The sequence below is a fragment of the Homalodisca vitripennis genome, unplaced genomic scaffold (genome assembly GCF_021130785.1).
Source record: "Homalodisca vitripennis isolate AUS2020 unplaced genomic scaffold, UT_GWSS_2.1 ScUCBcl_8017;HRSCAF=15946, whole genome shotgun sequence".
Taxonomy (NCBI): Eukaryota; Metazoa; Arthropoda; class Insecta; order Hemiptera; family Cicadellidae; genus Homalodisca; species Homalodisca vitripennis.
In genome coordinates, this window is record NW_025784128.1 from 3,477 (window position 1) to 19,697 (window position 16,221).

General features: G+C 38.5%; 1 protein-coding gene across 1 annotated transcript; it reads right to left on the reverse strand.

The window, feature by feature from the left end:
* Positions 1 to 5,597: 5,597 nt before the first annotated feature.
* LOC124374348 (39S ribosomal protein L23, mitochondrial-like) lies at positions 5,598 to 15,784 on the reverse strand. Its single transcript, XM_046832576.1, has 4 exons — positions 15,584 to 15,784; positions 12,199 to 12,404; positions 6,575 to 6,648; positions 5,598 to 5,820 (listed from the first exon to the last, which is right to left on the reverse strand). Exons 1-4 carry the CDS (start codon positions 15,595 to 15,597, stop codon positions 5,656 to 5,658), a joined length of 459 nt encoding a protein of 152 aa, XP_046688532.1. The 5' UTR covers positions 15,598 to 15,784; the 3' UTR covers positions 5,598 to 5,655.
* Positions 15,785 to 16,221: the final 437 nt, after the last annotated feature.

Here is a 16,221-nt window from a genome sequence, read left to right on the forward strand (position 1 = left end):
CGCAGCATTGCATAATGTATGCTATCGGGACCTGGAGCGGAGTTGGAGGTGGCCTTTAGTGAAGAGTTTAGTTTCGTGGAGAGTGAAAGGATGATTTGAGAGGAGAGTCCGTCGTGTAAATTCAGATTAAGGGGGAGCGATTCTTGTATGGCTTTTGAAATTTTTAAACTCGCGGTCGTAGGACGATGTTTTGGAGATTCCCGCAAAGTAGGAGGCAAACCTATTTGCGATCGCCTTGGGCTCGGTAACAAAATCATTTCCATGTTTTAAACCTAAGATGGGGGGTGGGGAGTGATTATTGCACACAGAGCGCAGTTTTCTCCTCCAAACGTCTGACACAGGAGTAGTTTCGAGTAATGTGGTCGGTAAAGTTTAGCCAAGATTGGCGCCGACTCAGTCTGAATACTTGTCGAGCCTTCGCTCTTGATCTCCTGAACCGCTCAAGATTTGGCTCAGTCGGAAATTTATTAAATATTTTTAAACATTTTCTTCGGTCTTTTAGGGCTTTTGAGCATTCATCGGACCACCACCACGGCACATTGTGCCTCTTTGGTTTCCTCCCCGAAGTTTTGGGAATGCTCTTTTCGGCCGCTAAAACCAGTGATGATGTGAATAACGATGTTGCTGCGCGTTTATATCAGTGTTTTGAATGTTTTCGGTTTGAGAACTTATGCTCTTTTTGAATTTCATCCCAATTGGCTTTGTTTAATTATCCATCTCGGAGTCTTGGTCAACACGGCTGGGGTAAGGGATTCAATAGCCACAGCAATCGGGGCATGGTCGCTTCCCGACAGGTCGGATAGGACATACCAATGGACTCTGGTGGATAAGGCAGGACTACAGATCGACAAGTCAATAGCAGACCACGCGCCAGTTCTGGGGGCACATATAGGTGGCCGACCCATCGTTGAGGATCACAAGTTGTAATCCGTCGCACAACCCGGCAAACCATGTTACCCATCGCTGACCGCAATGGCCGGAACCCCAAGAAAGGTGATGAGCGTTGAAGTCGCCAACAATCAGAAAGGGAACTGGAAGCTGAGCAATGAGATCACTCAGATCATCGCGAGCCACAACCAGAGGTGGCTGGTGGTAGATACAGGGAGCATATAGTTACTGTAATAGGGAGTGATACTGTTACTACTGCAATTGCTTGGAGATTGGTATTGAGGTTTATCTCTCTGGCATTTAAGGAGGGATCAGTTAGTATCGCAAACACCTCCACAAGCAATGGCTTGGTAGTAGTCGCGACGAAAAGTGTTGTAGTCCTTTTGATTAAAAAGTATGTGTGGAGCTAATTTGGTTTCTTGTAGGCATATTACTTTGGGCCTTTTCGTGTTTATAAGGATCTTTAGGTCTTCTAGGTGACTTCTCAAACCGTTAATATTCCATTGTAGCAACATGATTTGTTTTTATATTCAATCGTATTTTTATTTATAAGTAATTATTTTCTTTTATGGTTTGCAGTTGGGCGGAAGGTTCCCTGAACTGTCTGGAACTCCGACTGCAACTGCAAAGGGTCATCGATCGATCATATCTTCGTCAGGAATTGACTGTAGAGAGGATTTAGATGAGGGTGAATTTCTTACCGGCACCTTCGTCCTATTGTCTACTTTTTTCTGAATCGACGCTTTGAGCTTGGACGAAATCTGTCTTTTTTCTTCCAAGGATAACTGTGGTTTTTATGTTCTGTTGCGATCTGTCTTTGGAATGTGATGCGACTGCTGAATATGTTTGGGGCTGATTCTGCTTTGAGCCGGTTGTAAGGGCCTTTTGAGTAGATATTGTTGGCGACGATAAAGAATGCCCTCCTCCAACGGCAGCAAGCTGTTGCACACAAGAGTGGCAACCTGCTCGGTTAGAGTTCGGAGCATAACCCTCCAAAACTGAGCAGGATGAACATTGGGTAGGATGGACCGGGGCAGCAGCGGCTTCAGAGTAGGATACTCCCTTTTTGGGAGTAGGGGCAACCCTTTCTCCTATACTCCCTGCGAGCCTCGTTGAAGGAAAGTTTATCGAGGGTCACTATCTTAAGAATTTCTTTTTCCTCTAAATATACTTTGCATTCTCTAGAGGATGATAGGTGTTTCCCTTTGCAGTTTACACACTGGATGTCGTTTTTTACAGCCTTCCTCGTTATGGCCCTCTGTGGCGCAACGAGAGCAAGTCTCTGAATTGGTGCACACCTTGCTAGAATGCCCAACACCTTTGGCACCTAAAGCACCTCTGAGGGTTTTTTAAAATAAGGTCTTACTGCCAAGGACAGGTATCCGGCCTTTATAGTAGACGGGGCTGAGGCATAGCAAAAGTCAATATCAATCCAGCTGTGGGAACTTTTTGACCGTTCTCGGTCCTAAATATCCTAACCACGTCCCGTTACCATCGAATAATGCAACTCTTCTCTGAGCTCATCTTCACTGCAATCGATGAGATCACGGCTAAAAACAATTCCCTTAGAGGAGTTTAGAGAAGGATGTGGTTTGACATTGATCTCGACCTGGTCAAAGAAACGTTGCATTTGCAGGAGCTTCTTGGCTTGACCGCAATTCGCAGCCTCCACCAAAATTGTTCCGTTTCTCAACTTTCTGATTGACTTTGGTTGTCCTGCTGTGTTGACAAGGGCCTTATTTATAATGAAGGGACTGATCTTGCTCAAAGACTTGCCTTCTTCCTTGTGGCTTATTATTAGGAATAATGGTGTGGGGATGGCATTGTCAAGTTCTTCACTGTGAGGTTCTTCTGTTTTCCGTTGCTTGGTTTCAACTTCTGTCGACGTTTCGTCAGAATCGCTAGCGTGACCGCGCTTTCTGTCCGGATCGTAAAGGTCTCTTTCTACAACTCTAGTTTGCCCTGCGGGGGGTTTGATGTAGCCATAAAGTTGTATACCAGCGCATCGTGTTGAGTAGTGCGGGCCGATTGACCGGGAACGGGCATGCCCTCGGGCGTCTCTCAAACCGTAGCTTGTGGGACAACCCTACCCCAGTTCCCTGGGGCCCGGTTTTTATCGTTTACCAAGCTGGGTATACGCGCACAACTTGGACTCGCACGTGGCAGCAGGGGCTCCGACACCCCTGCCTACTGAACACTTCCTGACCAAGGACATCGAAGTGGCTGGCTTCTGAACCAGTACATGACTTACGCCTCGGCAGAGACTAGCTCACATCAGCTCTTACCGACGCCAGATTGGGCTACCAGCGCCGGCTTAAGCACTCCCAGCGGGCCATGTACTGGAACGGTCGAACAAGACGGGAAGATATAGGAATGAAGAAGAGGAACAGACTACTGGAAATGTCCAGTGTCAGAAGTAGAAGAGGGTGGCCAAGGTATGCCAGAATAAGAAATAAGAAGAATAAGAAGAATAAGAGAATAAGAATAGGAGAATGCCACAAGTAAGTAGAAGTAATGACATACTCAGCTCGGGTAACCCCGTGGTCGCCGTCCACGTACTCATAAAAGCCTTTTCTTTCCATTTAATATTTAAAAGGTAATAGTTAATACTATATTCACTCAATGTATTAAAAATATTTTGACAAAGTAATATAAAAATAACCTATTAATTTTGAAAAAAGTGATATTAATTCGTCCCCTCACCCCATTCGGGTAAAGTGGCTAAGGGCTGGCCATTTTACCCGACCTGTGAGGGTAAAGTGGCCACTTTGTACTTTTTTTTAAAAACCGTTTTAAAAGTTGATTTAAATTATGAGGGTAAAAATAAAATACTATATTACCTTAAACCTAATGTGTAATAGAAGATGTTGGTGTTAGGTTCAGTGAATTTGGTGATTCATAAGGCATTGTAAAAAATATGCAAACAAAAAAGTGGCCACTTTGCCCGTCCCTCCCCTACATTTTTACTATAAACCTATGTGTGTAATACAGTATTGTTTTCAGGAAAATGTGGAGATAATTAAAGTATAAAACATCATGCATAAAGCATCACAAAAGACCACAAAATTTTGTTTTTATACTTATTTTAAGTGATGGGACTGCCTTTGGTAAAGTGAGATAACATTATAAATATTAGAATCTGAGATAGCAAATTTATATAGTTTCATAAAAAATACAATGGTTTCCAGGTTCTTTAAACAAAAATATATATATATATATATATATATATATATATGGAGAGAGAGAGAGAGAGAGAGAGAGAGACGTGCTGGGGCCGAAGCCCTTCTTTCCCACCTCCACCCCTGACACAAATCTGTGACTTATTTGCCAGGCCTCTTGCCTTCTCCTCTTTGGACTTCGGCCACTTAATCCTGAGAGAGAGAAAGAATATCTTTATTTTACAATCTTTAAGATTGAAAATGGTGTCACTTAATACAATACATTTGTAATATAGTAATTTCAGTCCAGAACTTGCTTTACATAGTAAAATTTGTCTAGAAATTCACTTATGGTGTAGAACGGTCGTTGGAGCAACCTGTTCTCGACACTCTTGCTTGTAAAGATTTTCAAGTTAAAACAAATTAAATGTATGCTGGATAAAAACATACAATGTTCATAGATACTGTTGAATATAGAATGGTCTCTTATGTTCTTCTTTGTTCCTGTTGCCCTTGAGACATCTCAGTAACCATTGTGGAGTTTATGTCTAACATGGGATAGCTTCTTTTCATACAATGCTGTACGATGAAGGGATAGGATATTTTGTGATGCATGTCTGGTGTGTGTTTGTACACTACTTGTTGTTGATAGCTAAATCTCGTTGATATGCAGAACAGCAGCTAGGTTATAGAATGCAGTGAATGTTAGTATCTTGAGAGTTTTATATTACTCTCTGCAGCTGTCCATTGGACCAAGATGTCACCACTCCTTATGTCTCTTTTGAAGGACAAAGATTTTCTGTAGGTTACCTTTAGTGGTCCGAGTAGGAAACATGTGAATTATGTACACATGCATGATTGACTACAATTGGTTGTTTGAAATGTTATTAACATTAAGATAAGACCTAAAATTTGTGCACCACTGACTTCTATTGCACTGTCAACAATGTACTGACCTGTGAGCAAGAATGGTGTCACACCAGTGCAACTGATTGTCACATGTCAAGGTTACTATTAAGTACTCAACACATAATTCTTAAAATGAAGCCAATGTCTGTCTGTGTGATAACTCTTGGTAAAAGGATACTAGAGACCTAAAACTTGGTACATATATTCCTAAGAAAACCCCTACTGGTTTTAGGGTCAATAGACAAAGGACTGTCAATCCGTCTGTCTATGTGATAACTATTCTAAAAAGTCCTAGAAAACTTGAGACACAATCGTCTTGATCCAAGGAAAAACCCTACTGATTTTGGGGTCATAGCGCAATCTGTCTGTGCAATACTTTGATATATGTTGCTTCAACAAAAAAAACAACATTGATACTCAATGATACTCATTTATAACTGGTAAAAATTACATACATTGTCACATTGAAAACATAATATTGTACATTTCAATTTTAAGAGCAATGCAATCCTCCAGTTTGTCTAGACCTTTAAAAGAAGTAATATATTAAATAAATAAAATCAATTAAAACAAATCAATTGAAACATTGAAAACTTATGGCCTATAATCTATGGTAAAACATTAAGGTAATAAAACAATCCGTGATAGCAATAATTTACTATATTTACAAAAATATTAAATAATACACTATATTTGTACATTAAACGCTGTACCACCCAGGAAGTCCAGGCCTGTTTTTATTTTTTTCTAAGAACTTCTTAAATCCTTGTTTAGCGGCTTCTTGTGTTTCTTGTTCATCCTTATCTTTCTTCTCCTTGACTTTTTCAGGAAACAAGTTTGGAAACTCAAATGTTTCTCCAAGCGGCTGAAATATAAAATAATTACAATTAAATAATATGAAAAATGCATGCAGAATATTTTCTTTAGTTCTGAAAAAAGTTTTGGCAAATAACAAATATTTATTAAAAATTCCTGTTAAAAATATCTACTAGGAATAGATTCAAGATAGGAACATTGTAATTTTGTAAAACACATCTGCCTTGGCTATGATTAAATACGGACAAATGTTCATGAGTGTCTTAGTAACCTTTAATTATTTGAAATTATTTAGTTATAAAAATGAACTGAGTTTACCTCTTACTCAAAGTTGTAATGGAATTTCAAACATGTAAAACTCAAAGTCAAAACATCTTTATTCGTTTTAGTTACAATAATGTAACATTTGAATAGTGTCAGTTAAAACTAACTAAAAAGTAATATAAAATAAGCCTATAATAAAACTAAAATAAAAATACCTGACTTGCAAATCAAAATATTCATCTAATGAATATAAAGCCTTGTCCATCAAGTATGCTTTAAGGTTTCTTTTAAATATTTTATGTTATTAAAAGCGTTATTAATATTTATTGCATTGTAATGAACCACTACACCTACTATTGCTGAAACACTCCTAATAATAGAATTTGTAATTGGGTAGGTTTAAATGTGTAAATTACATTTACTGATTATGTATAGCGATAAACCCATTTGATGTCTTTATTGTTAGATAACTGAAGGGTTATATACGCAAAAACTTACATTTAAATGTATTTAAATAATGAACAACTGTTGTAACTTACTAATGTAATATAAGCAGTCTTGAAGTCATCATCCTTCACTACGTACCCCTCAACACCAGCTCTCCTGAATTCACCTGGAATTCAATTACTTAAAGTTCATTTTCAGTTAAATATGAAAAAAATAATATGTGTTATTTCTGTTTCTATCAATCAGTACATACAGAAAAAAAATGGTCCTCAATGCTTGTTTTCATTAGAAAACTACGACAAACCAACCTGAAAGCCTCAGGAAAAAATCACAATCATCGTGGAGTTATGGAATTTGTTGTCATCGATTATTCATAAATTTAAATTAACGATTATAACATTATACTATTTTCATAACGATTGAGAATTATGTTGGCTGAAAAAATTTCTTGCAAGACTGGATATTGAACCTTAATTCAATTTGTTAATTTTTGTTTACTTTATTAGAATGATCAGCCAGCTACTGGATTTTGGCCAGTGTATTTTAAAGAGTGAAAAATATCTGTATTAGAAAATTTAATTGATGGAAGTTAATTTACTCTTTTATTTTCCTCTCAAAAGGAATTTGGACCAAACCATTTTATCAAAGAGCTATATAGAATTTTGTCAATCAATTAAAGCATGACAATCAATACTGGCCTTCTTATATTCAAAAAGAAGTGCCTGAGGTGTGTGGAAAGCTCAGAAGTACAAACAAATTATGAGCGATTAAAGTGAAAACATCCCCAGACGTTAAGTTTTGCAGGGTGCAGCAAAAACCGATGTGCCACTATTCCAAAGTTACCCCACGGATATCCAGGAGTGGTACATCACTAACCTCAAATTTAGATATTGGGGTAAGAGGGAATAGGTTTAGTTACTGTGGAGGATAACTGTTAAAATGGATAGAGCTCCCTTAGTGTTAAAGGCTGTTGCTACCCTAAACATGTTGCTACCCTAAACTACCCACCTGCTTTGGCTGGAAGAGGCTGAAACAGAATTACCCTCCTGTTTCCAAGGTGACTGAGATACAGAGCCCAAAAAACTTCTTATGGGAATCTCATCAGGAGATGGATCCAACCACCAACCTTACCCATCCTGAAAATACTATAACTCCGGAAGCAAGTGCAAAGGTTTTAAGTGCTATGAGGACTAAGTGATATTAGGGGTTTCCTAACTTCTTATCCTAAGTAACATTTACATCCTAGTGGAGACAGCAACATGACCTGCGGATGGGCTAGATCACCAGCAATATAATGAAATGAAAAATGCCTTTATTAAAGAGGTGGAGTTAGGGCTATTAAGCCCTCTCTACCACTCAACCTCCCGCGGGGGTTTGCTGGTCCCCTACCGGGCGCCTCCCTAGATGGCGGATCGGGGAATGCCTCCCAGATATGGATGGTACCGAGGAAATTAAATACTCGGGGTGGACCAAAACCAGCTAGGGGAAGGAACCCCGATATCAAACCAAATATGGAGAGTGCACAGGTCAACATATTACCCCAAGCGGGTACCCTCTTAGGTGAGGGGACTCCCGTCGCCAATTCCGATCGGGTGAAAGTCCCGGTGGTCGGTGCTGGCTACAAGGATTTTGGGGGGAGCCAACTGTGCGTTATGGTGAACCAGACTGGTGTGGCTGGGGTGGACCACTTGGCCCCTACCAGATCTTTTGTGACATGTGAAGCGAGAGACAGAAGGGAATTAATGGAGTATCCCAACCAGGATTGGAGAACTTCAGAAGAGTTAAATGAACCAACTGCAGTCAGGGAGCACGAAGATAGAAAAGAGTTTGAGAAAAATCTCTTGCAACACCCAAGATGAAAGAGCATTGGAAGATCCCCGCCTGGAAAAGACAGGACTCGTTCTCTGGATAGGCAGGATTTTTCTACACCATCAAGTCGCAAGAAGAGAAAAGTTGAAGGATCTCCTAGGGACAGTAGAATGGTAACCAGGGAGAGAAACTTACTTTGGCACAGAATGGTCAAGAGGGTTAGCGATCTGCAAAAGCTGATACAGTACAACCCAAAAACCAAAACAGATATTAAGAAATGCAGTGAAGATCTCCAAAGTCTTACCTCTGTATTAGTTCGGCTGGAGGAAGAAATAAAAGAGAAAGAAGCAGGAAAGCTACCACCAGAGGTTGTACACTCATGAGATTGTTGAAAAGTGAACAGTAGCAACTCAAACCAGACAGTCTATAACCAAGGCAGAGACAATACGCAGTGGTATCAAAGAGGGTATGGATAACACCCAAATCAAGCAACTCATTGAGGCTGATTGGCCAGAGAGTGTTTTTTGACAATACTAAGATATGCAGAGGAGGCATACTAGGCAAAAGTACGGATGACACCAGAGTACTATATATCAATGGAGAGAAGTTTAGCGGAAGCCAGCTTGAGAAGAATCTGATTGTGCAGGTTCCAACGTTTATGAGAGGAGAAGCCACTTCAAGGTTGGATATTACTTTTTGTACAGAGAGAGTCCAAAGAAAATTGGAGTCCTGGAAAGTCCTAGAAACAGTAACATTAAGTGATCATCAATGCATAGAGGTAAAATTTGCGAGCAGGCCAAGAAGGAGTATCACAGAATGCAGAAGGCTGGCGAGTTGATAATGCAGGTTGTGTGCGACTTAAGGAAGCAATTCATCAGAAGCTCAGCAGATTTTCAGTGTGTGATCCGACCTCACTGACTAGGATAGTTAAAAGCGCATGTAGGGAAAGTCTCAAGCCAAAGGACGTTCGTGGCAGAAGAAAACCAGCTCACTGGTGGACGATGGAAATTGCAGACCTGAGAAGAACATGCCTCAGGGCACGCAGAATTCTGGCAAGAGAAAATAAGCGAACCAGAGGAAGGGCTCCTGAACATTTTAAAATAGCAGTAGCAGAGGCAAAAAGAGAACTTCGCAAAGGAATTTTAAATTCAATGAAGCTGCGCTATGGGGGAACGGGTACAGGATAGTCATGAAAAGGTTTGAACAGTCCGCTCCCTATGTTATCCTCTGAAATGATTATACAAGTGGCGGATAGTTTGGTTCCTGAAGCATCCTCAAGTAATGTATGAGGAGATTGCTGCAACACACATTCCAACTTTCACTGAGGCAGAACTTGAAGACGCCTTCAAGAGAATGAAGACCAAGAAGATCCCAGGGCCAGACGGCATCCCCTCAGAGGCTGTTATAATTGCAGCTAAGAGCCAGCCTCAGAAAGTCCTTCAGGCTATGAATCATGTCCTTCTCAATGAAGATTTCCCATCAGAGTGGAAGAAAGCAAGACTGGTTCTCTTGAAAAAAAGAGGGAAAGCCGAGCTATATACCCACGTCGTACAGACCGCTATGCCTTTTGGATACATTTGGAACATTTACTTCTGGGCAGACTGAAAGCAGATTTGGAAAGAACTGGTGGTCTTTCTGAGAACCAGTTTGGGTTCAGGGAGGGCTAGTCTACGGTGAGCGCTGTCCAGAAAGTTTTTAAACTTGGTGGATCGTGCTGCAAGTGGCACCACACGGACCAGACAAATCCCGGCAGTAATTACCCTAGATATCCGGAATGCTTTCAACAGTGCATCATGGCAGAAGATATTAGACATAATGAAGTCTAGGGGAATCGAAGCATACCTAAGAAGAGTGATTCAACAGTACTTAAAGGGCAGGAGTATACTTGTGAAGACTGAGTAAGATTTCGTAGAGATGGAAACATCCAGTGGAGTACCTCAAGGCTAAATACTGGGACCCACTTTATGGAACTTGCTTTATGACGGGTGTTCAGACTTCCTTTCTCAGAAGGTGTATCCCTAGTGTGATATGCTGATGACTTAGCGTTAGTTGTGATTGCCTCATCAGAGCGACTCCTTATGAATAAGGTGAACAGAGCCATCAGTCAGATCAGTACCTGGTTACAACATCATGGGTTAGCAATCGCACCTGAGAAGACAGAAGCTATAGTTATGGCAGGCAGAAGAGTACTCTTGGACATTAGATTTGAGGTCAATGGAATTGAGGTCAAACCTACTAGAAGGCTTAAATACCTGGGAGTTTGGTTAGACCATAGAAGATCATTAAAAGTCCACATCGAAGAAGTCTCTAAGAATTGCACTTAAGTTGCTGGCTGTCTTAGCAGACTTATGGGGAATATACAGGGGCCCAGTCCAAGTAGACGAAGATTGCTGGCAACAGTTGTTGAATCGATCGCTCTTTATGCAGCCCCAGTCTCGACAAGGGCTTTAAACTCAGAGCAAGAGCAAGAAGTACATTAGATCAAGTACAAAGAAAAATGGCTCTAAGAGTCTGCAGTGGTTACCGCACCATTGCAGCCGATGCAGCATTTGTCATAGCAAGTGTCCCACCACTAAGCTTAAAAGCCGCGGAAAGAGTACATCGGCATAATGGCATGGGAAAACTACTGAAGCACAGAATAGGCTACTAGATCGGTGGCAAGAAAGATGGTCAAGCAGTCAGAAAGGAGCATGGACAAGGACTCTCATGATCCCTGATGTTGCTCAGTGGGTCAAAAGAAGACATGGCGAACCGAATTTCTTCCTTACACAGTTTTTCTCTGGATATGGGGATTTCCAAAAATACCTATTTCGTATGCAGAAAACAGAATCCGAGAACTGCAGATACTGTCAGGATGTAGACACGGCAGAGCATACCATACTGGATTGTGAGAGGTGGGACCAGCTGAGAAGACCGTACTTGGTGGAGCTTGGCATCCTGACGAGTGGCAACATCATAACTAAGATGATTGAAAGCCAAGATCAGTGGGACATGGTGATAGAAATGGTTGAGAGGATCATGAGGTAAAAGAAGATGGAGGAAGGACATCAATTAGGACTAGAAGAGTAGAGTATATGTCATACTGCTGAGACCCCTGCTGGAACTGAAGTAATGCCTTTTGGTGATCCCCAGTTCCAGCAGATGAAGTGCAGGAGGTTTTAGTGGGTAAACCTAGGGATCGTAGAGAAAGAGAAGAAAAGGGAGTCCCACACACGGGGACCTCTAAAGCGGAGACCCTAGGTGCGTAACGCATTTCCTCCTGAGGGGGAAAAAAACCACTCAACCTCATATTGTATACAGAAAATTTACATTAATAAAGTTGTGGTCAATTATTAACTTATTCCCTAAATATAAAAAACAAAAATGCTTAACCTATACTAAATTAAATTATTTTAAAGTAATAATCTATATATTTAAATGAATACTTAAAATACAAAAGAAAAACTTTATACATTTTATGATAGTTACAAGATAATTCAAAATGAAGAGTAAGAAGCAAGAAAAATTTCACTGTAGCAATCTAATTAATATTTACTGTGGTTTAAACTCACATAACAGTATGCCCCCAATGAAAAGTTTAGATATTTGATACTTTCAATGAATCATACATTACAAATTTCTTAAAACTCTATCATTTTCAGAAACATTAGTAATATATAAGCGTTTATCTTTAACTATTGAATGATATATAAATTTTGATTTAAAACCAGATATATTTGAAAAAGGAATAAAGCATTTTTATTCTAGAAAGAATTGTATTCATTTTAAGAATATTACCAAATAACTTAAGAAACCAAAATTCGGTTATGAAATTATTCATACTTTTATTAACATTAATGCAAATTTATTTTATTTTTCTAACAAATTTGTTGAATAACCAGGTTTCTATTCAATTTTAAATGTTTACCTGTAACAATGGTTGATCTCACATGGGCCACAGGTACATTGTATATCTTTTCCATGTAGTTTTTTATGTCATGATCTGTCATCTCATTTGATACAATAAACTTTACTATATTTGGTGGTTGCTTGTAATCTGGACGTACTAGCTTCATGAAGAAATTGGGCAGATATACCCTCAACTGTGGATTGCCCTTCTGGTAAATAGGATACCTGGTAAAAAAGTGCACATAGATTTTAATTACTTTATTATATTATGATCAGTGATAAACTCATCCTTTGAGAGCCTGCCGACAATCTAGAGAGTGAACAAGAAGACTATGACAGTAATGTTGTCATACGGTGTCTAAAGAGTTTTAAAGTATTAGAAGTAAAATATTTCTAACTATCATTTTAGCATATTTCTAAATAATTACATTTACTTTGATAGTTTACTGTAGTCTTTCTGAATAAATATTGTTTATATCAGCTTCCACCATATTTGAGACACTCTTATATGAGAAATTCAGTTTCTTTTCAATTATGACAAGGTAGAAGTATGCCACCACCATTTCATCAGGCTACTTGGTACTTTGGGATTTATACCGACCACACCCAGACATGAAACCGTTATTTGACATTTTGCTTCTACTGATTACTAGATTAGCGTAGAACAATATATTTCGTCAATTATAAAACAGGAATTGTCTTATCGCAAACCCCTCCATCCTCAGACAGAGGCCAAAGTCGAGCGGTCTAGTAGATAACGTGATTGCAGAGTCCTCGCCGCCCGTTCAGCTGGTGCGTCGCTTTGTTGGACTTCCGTGTTTTTACCCCTACATTTCTCCAAACACAAAAAATTCAACAAAAACAAACATTACCAAACAAAAAACTAAACTCTTTATTGAAAAAAAAACTTATTTTTATTCTTGACCACACTCCGCCACCCAAAATGCGAGTGCCTCCGGCCATCAGTGCGGGGCAGCACCAAAGGTGCTGCCGAAGTCAACAAAAGAAAAACATCCCTCGAGATATTACCTATCAGTAAAATATCAAATTCTAGTGGGGCTGATCAGAAATATAAATTGAATTGTAATGGAAAAGGCAATTATGTACGTGCACTATAATAGACCGTAAAAACTTAAATAATCATGTGGATGCCCGCGCGGCCTGCCGTAATCGGGATTCTCGAGAAAGATAAGATAACAGCGGCAAAAATACCGATCACAATACCTGGAAAATGCTTGTAAGATTGTAATTTTGTAATTAAAGAGTTGTTTTTTCGTTCTATCATGTTTGTTTCTATAAATTTATATTTTTGTGTTCTTCATACTGGTGTGGTCGGTATAATCCCAAAGTACCGCTACTTGTGTTACTATTGTGTGACATTTTAAAATGTCATACAATTGTACTCAATTTGTTTGAAATTAATTTATTCTGTTATTTATTTTCTTCCTGTCATGATGATTGCCCGAAATACCACTGTAAACAATATTATCACTAACACTCGGCCCATGAAGTGAGACATGAACTATCATCAACTCAAGGTAGCTTATACAGAAATGAAGCTTTCAAGTCTATAGATCAGTCGTTCTCAAGATATCATGTGGACAGACAGACAGAATGAAATTTTACCCGCCCCTTGAGAAATAGGCTTCGCTAATGTTCAGCCAATAAAGGGACATGAAAGAATCAGAGCTTACTGTAGATTTTAGACTTAACTACGGAAAACTTCCTGACATTTTACATTCAATATAAAAAAATGATATTTCCTTAGATCACATATTAAAGCTAACCCAGATAATGACGAATAATGACGATTCGCTGATGGCCGGCAGGCACTTGTGTCGGGCTGATATGAACTTTCATTCTTGTAAAGCCTATATTTTAAGAAGTCTATTATTTGGGTCCGGTAGGGTTACGATAAGCAGACCCGGTTTTTTATATCGAAGAATGTAGTCATCGATACCTAATAGTTGCATCTCAAATCTTTATACTATCATCGATATAAAAGTACCTATAGTCCTCAATAACAATCATATGTTTTAAATTAAAATATTAATTTAATATTTACAGTGATCAAACAAATTATTATAACCAAAATTAGCAAAACTGAAGACGACCATATTTGCTCCTCTCACAGTTACAGTTGTTTCTTTCCCACAAATTTCACATAATAGGTTTTTGGGTACAAGTCCAACATGTTGAAGCCACGAAAAACATGTCTTATCATCTGATAAGCCTGCAAAAGCAATGTCGTTTAGTTTTTTAAAATTGATTGCCATTATTAATAATCAAAATTACTTATGTAAAATTGAAATATTACCCTACGTGTATTATTTTAAAGTGTTTACACAGATATTGATATAGATTATTTAAGTTAATAGTTCAAAATAATTAATCAGTATCGATTGATTATATCAATGGTTGTGATTAAAAAATTATTGTTGGCCAATTTCGATATAAAAAACCGGGTCCGCTTTCGTACCCTACCCATTTGGGTCAAATTACCCTAATTTTCAACATTATTGTTATTTTACGTATCCAAGATGACGTAACGGCTGACATCAGCAGCAACTTTTAATGTTCTAATAGCTTTGTAACTTGTCATTTGCATCCCTTAAAGCCTTATATTGTTTTGTTCAGGATGACGATTAATATAGATTAATAATGTAAAACATGAATCTTGACACTCCGGCCATTAAGTTCACAATTACTGTGGAATCTTTTTGCATATTCGGTTTTGAAACTAGAATCATGTCTTGATGTTTTGTGTGTTTACTCACTTATATAAATATTAAACATCTGGTCTCCCCATTGTAGACTAATCCGTAACTATATGAGATTTTGTAGATTCATGGCAAACACAGTGGAATATTGTGATCTTCACTGGTTTCAAACAGCTCTTCAGTTTTAGAGCTGGCTTGAATAACAGTTTTGATATTGTGTTTATATTGAGAATATATCTGATTTCCATAAGAAAAATGCTTAGAAAAGTGAATAGAAAAAGGAGGAAGCAGAAAGGCTGTGGCTATCCCAAGCTTATTGCAACTAATGAAAAATTTATAATTATAGGAGGTCTCATTGCATATGTTTGTCTCCGATAGGCTATTTGGGCTATAGATCAATTAGATAGGTAGCCTACAAGCCTGAACATTAATTGTATTGCAATCATATGTTAGCACCTGACAATTCAATGTAGAAATGAAAGTATTAAAGGAAATGTGTAATGTGGTTTTAGGTAACTGTTTAAAGTCAATGTTCTACTGGAAATCTTATAAGTTTATCAGCTAACCAAAACTAACCTCTCCTACATGTTAAGGCATACATCGAATCATAATAATGTCGTTTGGTATAGCCTAAGTATAGAAATTATTAAAAATAGACAAGTTTCTAAAATAATATGGTCTTACCATCTGGTCGACATTTTAATAAATGAGACAAATTATAATACTTTTACATTTAGAATCTAGTAGATAATTGTTCAATTTTTATCATCGGTCTGTTGGTCGGTCTCACTCTCGTCTCTCACTTCACTCTTTTTTTTCAATCAGCAAAACAAATTCATCTGGACAGTCAACAGAATGTTAACAGCAGACACCAGACCACTGAATGAAGATTTTAGCTTTCGCTAATTCGCTCCGAGATTTTTTTTATGGACGCGTTATTTGCTCGACCCACCGTGCCAAACTACCAGTACAGTACAGGCACGGTACCGTGAGTACAGGCACGAGGAATTAAAATGACCACCGTGAAGTTAGCGTCACTTTATCGTCCGTCTGTATTCCGTGCAACAATTTTGCAGTCAACAATCTGAAGGCGCTAACAAACATTCAAAAATCTGAAATAATAGTATAAAACTAATTATTAAAAAACGATCTTTCACAAAATCTACACAGTTAATCGTATTTATTACTTACCACAAAGAATTCCCGTTAATATACTTTAATTATACTTTAATATACCAACGTCAAAAAGGTGGTGTCGGCCGTCAGAGGTCCTATCGTCTAAATTAAATGCACCGTTAGACGGGCGTTCTCGTATAAAAGTA

Coding starts and splice junctions, on each gene's coding strand:
- LOC124374348 (XM_046832576.1), bottom strand. Junction 6,649..12,198: donor GAGATCAACCATTGTTACAG/GTAAACATTTAA, acceptor ATTGAATTCCAG/GTGAATTCAGGAGAGCTGGT. Junction 5,821..6,574: donor AGACTGCTTATATTACATTA/GTAAGTTACAAC, acceptor TTTATATTTCAG/CCGCTTGGAGAAACATTTGA.